Consider the following 13520-nt stretch of genomic DNA (forward strand, 5'->3'; position numbering starts at 1 on the left):
GTCAGTTAAGGGAAATTACAAATAATGGGAAACTGCAAGGAGGGAAAATCCTGTAATGAGCGAAGTTTAACAGCGAGTAAATAGTATTTTCATTAAACTTCATTAACTAATTAGGACATAGCTGGGGGAAGGAAAAGCTTATACCCATACAAATCTTTTGTGATATATCATGTCTTTTGATTTCTTTGTATGAAATGTATGGATACATCACGGTAGATCTGGTTCCCCAATTTGGTTAATCGTGTAATTAAAGACTTTAATAATAATAATAATAATAATAATAATAATAATAATATTTTGGCATTAGACCCTCTCTAAGGCATGTTTGGTTGAAAACAATGGCTACCTAAGTAGCATTAATTTTCCTGTACCTTCTCAATAGCTAGGATATTTTTTGTATTACTGCATTCTGCCAGTAATTAAACAAACGTCATTTTTCATGATTGGGAAGTCAAATTCAAGATAAGTCTAAGTTGAGTACCTCATACAAAGTTCACAATTTAGGTAAAAAACAATTATCAGCGATGCAAATCGAGAGGATCACCTCTCTCCCTCAGTGTGTAGTGGAATGAGTGAAGTGAGGCAGGCAGCGTCCTTTTTAAATGGCAATGCTGGGTTGTGGGTAGAGGTGGCGGATTTATATTGGCTGCCTCCGGCGCCGTGGGTAGAGCAAGTGATGGCGTAACTGAGGCTGTGAATTCTCATTAGCTGAGATGCTCCCCAGGAGAAGCCGATTCTCAGCCAGGTTGTAAATCCACTCATTTGCAGGTGTCAAGTCACCATCTTGTTCTGTGACAGCTGGGTTTTGATTGGCGGAAGCGCTCGCTGGGCTGGAATCGGTGTTGAGCGAGCGACTTGGCCGCTGATCAGAGTGATCTAGGTACGGAATGTCGTGTTCAGTAGTTATTTTTGTGAGGTGGTTCCTACGGCAGGAGGGGAGCTGGTACATCTTTTGGGTCGTTTTGAGGGATGGCTTTTCTCGCTGTATGAGGAGAAACTTCAAGGATCCTAAGCCGTCTAATGTCGAGCCGATGACCTCTTGAAGGTCTCCTCACATTTGATGATGTGGTTGTGCACTTGAAGGGCAAGAGCTCTTATTGCCCTTTGCTGGATATGGCAGGACAGTTTCTTGGGAAGTCGCATAGTGTTCATTCCAAGGCATCCTGGAACAGGGCATAGGTAGAAATAAACCACAATGGACTGCCTCAGGTTTATTCCTACCTATGCCCTATTCCAGTATGCCCTGGACGTTACATAGGAATGACCACTATACTACGAGTTACTCACATATCTTAGATGTGACCACCCCTTCTTCGCAATAAAAGAGGTCCGTAGCATAACTATTGGTGGCGTAATATCAGAGTGTTACTGTGAGGGTATAGAGCAACCAGTAAGTTTTGCTTCACAAGCATGAAAAGAACAGGAAAAAACTGGCCTTCCCTTTCTCTTTATTTAATCAAGCCATCTATAGTGATCATATAAGCTCATACGGAGAGCACTTTGGATTGAAAAAAAGGTAAGATGTGCATGGAAGTCATTGTTTTGTGTAGGAATGCAAAAGTGAAAAAAGACCTGTATAATGATGTGCCATGCCTGTAACTTTCAGAAACACCGAACTACAGTAGAGGAATCTAGAAAATGGCTTGTGATGCCTATCAAGTTTTCAAGTGTATAAGTGGACATTCTTGTATGGATGCATCTACCAGATATACCAATACGTACAATATGACAAATCAGGAAATTCCATTGCACGAACATTTTGCTGCTTCTTTGCTAAGTTATGCTGAGAAAATATCAATAAGCGATAATGGCAAAAAAATTATCAATGCTGTAATGCAAATAGTAATGCACATGTTAAAAAATAAATATTTTCAGGGCTAGTAGATGGAATTTCATAATAGAAAGTAGTGCGAATTCTACACTTCTTTGTGGCATTTGACCCAAGTCAATGGTCTGAAATACTTCCCACTGCCGAGTTTGCTTAAATATTGAATATAATGCATCAGTAAAGGATATGTCTTAATTATAGTGTATGGACAAGATCCCGTATTACAATATACAGTCATGATGAATGCCATACAAATTATATCCTAGAGCAGTAACTAGTGCATCTTATAAACTAGCTAGAGAGAGTAATGAACATCACTGAAAGCTTTTTAGCAAGGGCTAACGAAAAACACCAAGGAAAATGTGAGAGATCATATTTAGTGTAAGAGACTACAGCCAAGGATACAAGTTGGAGCCAGCATATTCGGGTCCAAATCCAAACAGAGATGAAACTTACCAAGGTAGTCATACAAAATATTGTTACTGGTACAGTGTTTAAACAGCACCAGGCACATATACACGTTATACCCGAGAATCTGATTTTCTAAAGAATAAGTACACTCTGGCAAGTATGGCATTTAAGGTATTGATGAGGAAGAGCATTTTTCTGTTTGTCCTCATTTCTTTTTTTTACCAAAGACACTAATAATTTCGATGCAGTTCTGGTATAGTGATTTTCTTGTGTGTGAATAATGTGTTGAGTATAATGTGAGTAAGTACAGATTTTATAAAATACATTCACCCTAACACTGATGTATAGCAAAGGGTAAGTCAAATGTATTGAACAGTTGGGCAGACATGTTGAAGAAAGTACTCCTCGTGTGAAACCTGGTTGCTAGGCTCAGGCCGATTCCCGTAAGACATGGGAATAGCCCAGAGTTTGAAATTGAAGCCATGGTGAAAGTCAGTGTTGGTGGATCATGTGCAGATCATCACCTTATTCCAGGATGTGGAAGTAGTGGATATATGAGCAAAAAGGACTTAATGGTTACCTCTTGAAGAGATTAGTAGAGCCAATGAGCTTAAGAATGTTATAAAATTCATCGAGAAAAGCAGAAGACAATTTGAGTTACTCTAACGGGCAGTTCTTGAGTTGGGGGCTAGGAGAACCGAGCACTCGTTACTAATGGTGCTTACATTCGCCATCCATAGTGTGACAATGAAGGACGAACTACAAGACATACTAAGACAAGTAGTGTTTTCTTTGAAAGCACACCATGGTGTGATTAACGAGCTAGTGTCAAAATATAATCTAAAACCAAAAGAATGGAAAAAATTTGAGTTTCTAGTGAGTGAATCATAGAAGTAAATTAATCAAGCGTTCGGGTGCAGACGGAGTAGGCTAAAAGTTAAGAACTCCTACTTTCCTAGTATAGTAGTTCTGATTTTTTTCTTCACTGGGTTTGAAACTGAAGTGACTAATTTAATAGATGAATGAGAAAGAATCATGAGCCCAGGAAAGGATAATCTGTTATTCCTACAACGAAATAACTTTTTATCGCTTTTAGTTGACATAGAAAACCACATACTGTATAGCTCTCATAACCTCCCATTCAAAAGTACGTGTCTCTGTATTATCAAACATTGCAGGTGATAGCAATGAGACAGCGTAAATTCAACATACATTGGAGGTTACCTGTAAGGTCAGCAAAAAAAAAAAAAAAAAAAAAAAAAAAAAGAAGAAGAAGAAGAATAATACCCTATTTATACTATAATTCCATTATGGGTTAACCAGTAAGGGGTTAGATTATGTAAACAAAGTGTACTCCCTCGGGTAACTCTTTTTATTGGATTGCTCAATGGAAAATGGTCCCAAAAGACAGGTGAAGGCATTTAAAAAGCTCACTTAACACTCTTCATGGTCAAAAATCCTTATTTTTCATTATGGGGGTATCCCCCAAATGACCGGGGAGATAATCCTTGCGATATTTTATTATTATTATTATTATTATTATTATTATTATTATTATTATTATTTTGGTGACCCTCCATGCCTCCCCTTATAAGCCCTTTACTCCACCCTTTTTATTACAAACTCCGCAATTTCTTTTCACTGAAGCCAAGAATTTATTAAAGGAATTACTCATATAAAATGGAAATTTTAAATACAATTATTTGAAAAAAAAAAATTTACTTTACTTTTATTCAGAAATACAACAAACTATAATTTCATCACTTCCTAGCAGTTTTACAAATTTCGAAGTGTATGGTATTCATCAAAACAACGTTCCAGACATAGTGGAGCATCAGATTCCAGGCGATGGAATTAGATCGCATATGTGTGACTGGGCCTAATCCTCCGATGTTGGTTTGATGTATTACCTTCAGCGTAATTTAATTTAACAGAACAATTGACCATGGATCTTTAACCATAAGATGGGATAAGTAAACTTGATGTAATATCATATTTCTATGTAAAATTAATTATGTGCAAACAATGTAATCTAAATAGCAATGGGACAAGACCAGAAATCACGTGAACAATACATTTATTTCTTTAGCCAATACAGTGTCCATCAGTATTCTTTTAAGAATGCGTTTAAAATACTAATGATCATTCCACACCTCTCGCCCCTGTCTACGTTTGTAAACTTTTATTTTCACCGTTAATTCACCTAACGTAAACACAAAGTCGGGATTCCGGCTACAAAATTAATTTTATGTCGGGTTAATTTATATACAACAACAATCAGGTAAAATGCCAAAGGCTAGACGAGTGAGTCATTATCACCTCTATATCGAGAAAATCCTTTAATGTTATACATAAGATAACGCTAGCCAGTTGCTCAAAGAATCTAAACTCGAGATCAGTTATGGAACTCCATAATTTTTATTGTCAGAACTAACTGGATTGTGAATAATAGATAGGCAACTTAACCATAACAAACAATATTGATAAATTAGTGAAAAGGTCTAGTAGAAAATTAAACTTTTACTCACCTGACGATAAGGACGAATTCTTCATAAAGGTGTAGAATTTCAAGTGCAACTCGAAATAAATAACTATAGTAAATTTCTTTTAATGAGACGCATTTGCACAGACTCGAAGCGGCGCCCTTTTAGCTCGGAAAAGTTTCCTGATCACTGATTGGTTGGACAAGATAATTCTAACCAATCGGCGATCAGGAAACTTTTCCGAGCTAAAAGGTGACCGCTGCGAGTCGGTGCAAATGCGTCTCATTAAAAGAAATTGACAATAGATTTAAAAATTTGAAAACGGTTTGATTTATCCTCCGACTGAAGATAGTTGTTGCTTTACATGGACTTCGGTGTTAACATTAATGCTGAAATATCAATACACTCAGCTATCCATTTCCAGAAACTACTCTTTTAATAGAATGATATCATTCGGGGTTATGTGGAATGTCTTTCAGTGACTGAAAAGACAACCAATTATCTAAACCTGCAATAAAATTGATTGATTGATTGATTTAAAGTTTTCTGGCACCTGCAATAAAAGCTTCTGACTTTGATCGTAACCTTAAATTAGTATTTTCTAATTTCAATTTCTCGTAATTAACCCCATTCGTAAAATGGGTGATTTCGTTTCAGTAGGCCATATACATGACAGGATTTCAGTCCTTACATCAGACGAACAATATTCACTTGCCTGAATATTATTATAAGTAAACATAATCACTTTGCTTAGGGCAGCATCCAAGATGATGAAATGGTAATGATTACAAGGGTCTGCAATGAATGCTTTAGTCTTCGATGCATTACGCGCATAATCTACCTTGATATGTTGCATTACTTGTTACACAATAATAAATATGTTAAGCGAGTTGGACAGGGTATTTCACACACATCTAAGTAAAAAAATTTATTATTATTATTATTATTATTATTATTATTATTATTATTATTATTATTATATATATGCATATATATATATATATATATATATATATATATATATATATATATATATATCCTGTTAGGCCCTGTCACGGTGAGCAACACTGCCATCCGTATGACTACTCTTGTCTCTCCCCATCCCTCGCATAGGGGGAGAGGGAGTAGCCATATCCTCTTGATAGGGGGTATCCCGAGAGGTAGTTATGAAAGGGGAAGGGAGTGGGAAGGGTTGAGCATGTGTGTGCCCAAGTGTGCAAGTGGGCGCGTGTCCATATCTTCCAAAATATTTAGCCATATTTGACGTGTCTCATACACTAGTGTGTGTGTATGTATGTATGTACATACACATAAATACATATACATATATATATATATAATATATATGTATATGTATATATATGTATATATATAATATATATATATATATATATATATATATATATATATATATATATATATATATATATATATATATATATAAATGTGTATTTACAATTCTCTTGAGTTTTTACTTAGTTTATTCTTTTGGTTAGTTCTGCCAATTCTATTCTATCTCTCTCGAACTTTACCCTCATTTCCAATTGTTTCTTCATTAGGTTTATTGTGTTTGCTGATAGCTTTCCTTGATCTCGTTTAGGAACTTTTCTTCCTATCTCTATTCCTATTTTGTTGAATTACTGTTCATTTCTTCTTTAATTGCTTTTCGTGTACCTGGGAGTACCTATTTTGTATTGCTAAATTAAACTCATCAGAATTTTCCCTTATTACCCGAGATTGTCTGTCTTTCCCTAGATGTAGGCAAATTTTACATCTCACCTTTCAATAGTCGTCTGACTTTAACTTGTTCAACAGTTATATTTTAAACTAAGTCAACTTTTTCACTTAAAATAAAATTATTTATATATACAGTATATATATATATATATATATATATATATATATATATATATATATATATATATATATATATATATATATACATGCATACATATACTTTGTGCATCATCTAGAGACTGTAGCATTATGGGAACTACGTTGCAAGAGCCTTCACGCAAAACTTATTAGGTCACATGAGAAATCAAGAGTCACGTAAGTAATTTCGTGAGGTGACCGTTAACAAAAGCACAGAGGCAAGTGATTAAGGAATACGCGACCTTCTGTTAACATTTATTGATATTTGCATTGATTGAAACAATGTATTAAAGTAAATTGCAATATACTGCAATTGTTCATCCATATTCGTGATTAGCAGTCTAAAATAATGTATTAACTTTTATACTCAGTTTGAAAGATAATTACCTATATAGCCTTTGTGTTTGGGTACATTTTCCACTGACCCCAAAAGGATTTATTTGATATTAATTAGGCTGCTTTGTTGATTAATGCCCTGCAGCGCTTTCAGTATATAATTCGACACACCATTACAGAGACTGATGCAGCAGTCCAGTCTCGTGATTACGTAGTTTACACAGTGGTTTTGATGTATCCTTTAGGCGAATTGTGTTAATTGCAAGTAATACAAATGCCATGGTAGGAGGAAAATGATAATGAAAGCTGTCTTATATATAAAGAACATGAATGAAAGAAAATGATACACATAATATACAGGAAGAACAGTAATACTTAGGGAAGTTAATGGGATATGATATATGAAAAAGCGGAAAATTACGTAATGACATACGACCAAGGTAAATAAAATGTGCTCAGGACATAATTCATAAAACTGATTCGTAATGCCTAAATTACATTGCAAAACCAAAATGTAAAGATGGCAACTTAAATAAGGGTCGAAATGGTTGATTTTTATTTAGAACTAAAAAAAAAAGTGGAATTATAAAAATAAAGAAAAAATTATTAACAAAAAAATATGAAAATTATGTAAATCAGAGCCTTGTATATTTTTTACAAGCGTAATAAATTTCTATAAGATTCATAGTAAATAATTACCCTTTAATAATATGTATTTTTTATTTGAAAAATTGGTATTCCAACGGCTCAGACACATCTAAAACTCGAAATAACTAAATAACATAACCTCACTCAACATGACTGCAAGACTTCAAAACATTTAAACAATAGAAGGAGAATCGAAAGGCCAATGATGTGGCAATATCATTTAAAATAACAATCACTCAAAATAGAAACACCAAATGTATCAATTGAAAGCATCATTTAAAATTATATAACAGCATTTGTTACTTTTCAATCTTTCAGTTGGAGAACTATCATATCATTTAGGATTATAAAAATAGTATATGGAAATAAATTCCATACGTTTAATAATTAAATATTCCTCGATTACTTCCTAAGGACTAATATGCGACTTTAGATAATTAATAAAGTAATATTTCTTATTCCAAATCATAGTCTTAATATCAAAATAATTCTTAAAAATGTAAGAATTTCTATATTACCTCTATTGTATATTTATCAAACATACATAAAGGGTATAAATGTCATCTGCCAAGAGCTTCCAGAAAAAAAAAAATTCAAAACAAAACTCTATATAAAGCAGAAACCAAAGAAAAATAGAATTCTTTGTACTACTTAAATAATCAATAAAAATTCTTGATTATCGCAGACGGAGACTCACTTTATTCTGAGAATCCCACTTGTTACATGTGCTTCATCTGACTTATAGGGAAAAAACTAGAAAGGGGTTACTAATTAGCAAATACTTCAACCTAGAACCCTTATCTATTCTCCTTTTCTCTCCAAAGTCATTAGGGGACGTATCATATTTCATAATTAGCTCTACCGTAATCAATCACAGCAGAAGTAGTAGTAGAAACCCTTCAAGAGTCCTTTTCCCCGAACATTCTAGCCACAAACATACAAAGTGAAGATGTGTCCTAATGTCTTATTAGCCTCCAGGACCCTGAGACTACAAGCTAAGTAGTCAAAATTGGTAATAAAAAGATTTATGCATCAATATAGCAGACAAATATAAATATAAATATATATATATATATATATATATATATATATATATGTATATATATAATATATATATATATATATACATATATATATATATATGTATATATATAATATATATATACATATATATATATGAATATATATAATATATATATATATATACATATACATATATATATAAATATATAATATATATATATATATATATATATATATATATATATAGCCAGACTCTTGCTCTTTATTGTATAGGGGAGATATATGAAGAGAATTCCCATATACAGTAGTCTTTTTACAATTCAAAAATCATATTACAAAAGCAAATGAACTGAAACATATGGGAAAATTATTACATAAGGAGTAGAAGATGTTGAAGCCTCAACAGTTGCACTAATCACCATATGTATTTTCCACAGCTGTCCCACCTCTGTCAATTAACACCCAGGTACATGAATTACACTTTGGGCAAACTGTGGAAGGAAACATTTCATAAAATGAGGTCCCATAGTTTCAAAACATTTTGCTTCACTGGAATCGAACTCGGTCCTATTTCTTTGGAGGCAAAGCACTCAAAAGGCTACTATTTGCGACCAATGTGTGGGACAAATATTTACACATTTCACAAAAAACTTGAATTGTCTAAAGTACATACAGAGGGCTTTGTTTTGATAAAAAGAATCTCTCGAAGGAAGGATTATTATGGATATGTCAAGAGCTTAAGATCATTACGATGTTACGAGTGGTAACAGTATTAATTTTTTTATTTACTTAAAAGTCCTGTTATGTAATCGTTCACTTATATAAATGTCAGTAACGTAAATGAATCGTGAATTCTGATGAATTTAATGCAACGCATAAAAAATCTAATGCTTTGTGCTCTCTTGTGAAGACGTACAAAATTAAGGCAGGGAAATTCGAGCTACAATATTCTAGAAATGTTGACGTGACATTTAGATTGAAAGTGACAACATATGAAATGAGTCACTTCCGAAGTTATGTTTCTTCTCAGTTAATAGTGGTTTCTTCTAGACACTTATGAAGGAATTGGAATAATTTTAGTTACCTCCTATAATATGAAACCGTAAAATTCTATTACAAAAATCCTCAACGAGAAAGAATTTTTAAAAGATTACATGACACAGTTATACACAAACTTAGGAATGAAAATGGAAATCCTCGGTTATTTCTTTTCTGTTATCTCTAATCTTAATTCTAGTAAAATTTTAAAATGCTTAGTATCTATAGATTGAAGTTTGTGTTACGTGGTCTGTTACTGTAAATATTTAGGTGTAGTAATTCTTTAAATTGAATTGTTGATGATAGCTAAGTGTTGAATAACCTTTATAATCAATGTTTTTGTCACTCGATGTTTTTGTCACTCATAAAGCCTAGTCACTTCTACACGAAGGACAAATGCATGGCGGGCAGACACTGTTACCAATTTTGTGGAAGAGGTGCCGATCACGGGTGTCGATGACGTCAAAGACGAGGAAACCACGAGCAAACTATCAAGTGTTCATGCCCGTTGTTAAGGCACTGGATAGACGCCTGATTAGGCACAACGCTGCCTGGCACATCACTGACAGCACTTTGCCCTCTGCCCAGCGTCTGTTCCAAGTCATGTTTGCCTGCCAGTGCATACTGCCAGCCTTGAACTCTTTGATTTGGTAACACTTTCAAAGCGAGAGAATTGCGGTTAATTTAAAGAGGCCGCCCAGTATTTATCCCTCGTTTGTAAGGCGCTTAATACTTTTAGGTAACCTGCTGTTAGAGAGTTGTTAAGTAATAATGTGTTAATCGAGACCAATTGTTTAATATAAACCAGTGCTCTTGTCCAAAAGCATCATCCAAACGTCTTTTGTATTTCATTGAGTACTGTATTATTAAGATTTCTCAGTATTTAGCATAGGTTTCTATTACTTCAGAAGTCTATTAATTAGTTGATTGAAACCAATGTTATAATATAGACCTGTGCTCTTGTCCGAAAGTAGCACCCAATTGTCAAATGAGATTTTTTCAGATTTAGTACCGGTGAGTGAAGATTGAGAAGTAAGATTTAAACTATAAAATATGTAAAGTATATGTAAAAAAAAAAACCTTGCTTGATACCAATTAATTTCACTTTGTATTAAATAAAATGTATAAAGTAAAACCTACTGGATAACGATTTATTGCACTAAGTGATATTTTATAAAAGTGTAAACTCTCCTCAGTTATGCAAAAGGATATATTTATAAGCCATCTGTATCATTTAAATATTCTACAACTCTGTTGCCAATTCGAGTCTGGTTATTATTATTCTTAAAAATATTAAAGTCGTACACCTAAAGAACTAAGCTAGAGCATTTAATTTCTGATACGTAAAATAACCAAAAATAATCGAAAACCTTTCAAAATATTGACACCAAAAATATTTAGGTCTAATAAATTGAGGGAAAAAATTAATCACCTTTGGGGTATTGTCTACAAGTGCTTTTCATATAACTTTCATAAACTTAAAAAAGAAAATTTTGCCCAGTAAATCATCTTTTACTGTTTTATTACACATCAGTGATATTTCCATCTCCAACCAAGAACTAATATAATACGTCTTATCTCACAAAAACTTTTAAACAAGTTACTTATTTGAGCTAAAAGATTGAAAGACCACTTCAAAAAATTCTTTCCTTTCATTTGAATGTATCTCCTGTTGATTACAAATAGGGGATTAACAAAACCTTTTTGATGACTAATTGTAACCTTGATTGAACTATGTTAGATATAATTGCAATATAGAACTCTCTTTACGTAATAAAAAGTATTCTAAACAAAAACTCAGGGAAAGGTTGGCAAATATCAAAACGACAGCCTTCCAATGACAAAAAATTGCACGATATTTGATTTTATGAAGAAACTAAAACTAAAGGATATGCCTAAAACGAAATATACAACAACTGGATAGGGGAGTTGGAACTATCTTTTCTTTATTGTCTTCATTAGATATGTTGCTAAAATCAACTTCGAAACGGGCCTAAAATTAAGACTGAAAATACAAATTTGGGATGTGTTTACAAATGAATAACATAAATATCAGAATAAGCAGCATCATGATAAACTCATGCGTACTTAAAATAACATCCGTACTGAACACGTAGGAATTACCACTTGGTATTTTCCAAACTTTTAAGACCATAAAAGAAACATTTTGGAACGAGGGTGTGTGTGTGTATCGGGTGTGGTGGATTTAACGCACAGGTTCATAGAGCCTTCTGTGAAGCTACAAAAAGACGAAAAAAAAACCGTGGATGAATTCTGGCAGGGAGGATTACCCATGATTTTGAAGTTGAAGTCTAAGAACAGCAAGGGCAGTCGCATTCTTTATCTCCTAGCGAGAAAAACCTTAGCCTTATTTTTTATCATATACATACATACATACATATATATAAAATTATATATACATATATATATATATATATATATATATATATATATATATATATATATATATATATAGATAGATATATAGATATATATATATATATATATATATATATATATATATATATATGTGTGTGTGTGTGTGCGCGCGCGCGCAGGCGCGAGTGCCTGTGCGTGTGTTTCATTTTAAAAAAATGTAATTTCTTGCGTATCTCATTATTTAAAACTGGTAAAAATACTCATTATCATACGACAGCACCGGTCCTTTATGCTTGAATAAAAGGCCTGAATTAATTCAAGAATTATATAAAGTATTTTCTTTATCGTGACAGAGCCAGAGGTGTTGACTCGTCACTTAACACGCGAAGCTGTGCAATACACAACGATTCCCAGGAATAGGAAACACTCTGGACAATTTCAGAGGAATTTCCAAACTTATTCCGGTTTTCACGTCGACCAATGAATAAGAATACTCTATTTTAATGAACTAGCACCTCAAAAACAAAATTCTGTTTCGACGTACTTTACAGAAGGAAAGTCTGTAAACTTGTACTTATATAAGCATGCAAACTAATATTTTCTTGGAAGTAAGAAATAATGTTGTAACAGACAATTGTACTGTAATTGCCAAATGGATTGAAAATGATAAAACTTAATTATATATTTTGAAGTAAAAAGTGTTTTGGATTTAAAAGAGTTTTCATTACATACGACCTTTTTTATATTAACTCACTATTAGTGATTTTATACTAAATTTATAAAATTACTTCATAGTTCTCAACAGAGGATAATTTCCCCTACACACACATACACAATTTATATATATATATATATATATATATATATATATATATATATATATATATATATATATATATATATATATATATATATATATATATATCACACACACACATATATATATATAAATATATTTCTTTTTTTTTCTTGTCACGCCAATCCGCAATGCCAAACGTATGTCTACTCGATCTCCCTCTGTCCCTCGGGTAGGGGGGAGAGGGAGTTATCATACCCGGAGGATAGAGGTCGAAACAGCCGTGGTGTAGTTGGGAAAGGGGGAAGGGCTGTAAAAGGTTGATTCTGCGTGCGTATGTGGTTATATCTATCTAAATATTTAGCCGTCATTTTTGACGGGTCGCATACATTAGTTTTGTATAATGGTGTTTCATTGCTAATATTCCGTATGCAAATATCTCACGACTCAAGTGCTTTAAATTACCAAGCCACATACTTTAGTTCTACACACCGTACTTTCAAATATCCTACAATATTTCACACTTTCTTAAAAATGAAGCTGATTGAAACCGGACACATTGACAATTTCACTCGTTACAAAATATAGAAATCGTAATGAACCACTTTCCTGCAAGATACTGAAAATGCAATCGTTCAATAAAAATCCAAATATTACTGCTAGGTAGAAAAAGTTATATAGAAATTTTCCTTAAAATTCTTCG

At 33.0% G+C, this 13520-nt stretch overlaps 1 protein-coding gene across 1 annotated transcript in view; it reads right to left on the minus strand.

Moving 5' to 3' along the window:
• Positions 1-1017: 1017 nt before the first annotated feature.
• LOC137639378 (uncharacterized) overlaps positions 1018-13520 on the minus strand; it is a 24680-nt gene continuing 12177 nt past the window's right edge. Inside the window, exons 2-3 of the mRNA XM_068371654.1 lie at positions 2907-3079; positions 1018-1163 (exon numbers count right to left, since the gene is read on the minus strand). Coding sequence (XP_068227755.1) covers positions 1018-1163; positions 2907-3079 — 319 coding nt within the window. The remainder of the gene's footprint in view (positions 1164-2906; positions 3080-13520) is intronic.

The sequence above is a fragment of the Palaemon carinicauda genome, chromosome 4 (assembly GCF_036898095.1).
Source record: "Palaemon carinicauda isolate YSFRI2023 chromosome 4, ASM3689809v2, whole genome shotgun sequence".
Classification (NCBI taxonomy): domain Eukaryota; kingdom Metazoa; phylum Arthropoda; class Malacostraca; order Decapoda; family Palaemonidae; genus Palaemon; species Palaemon carinicauda.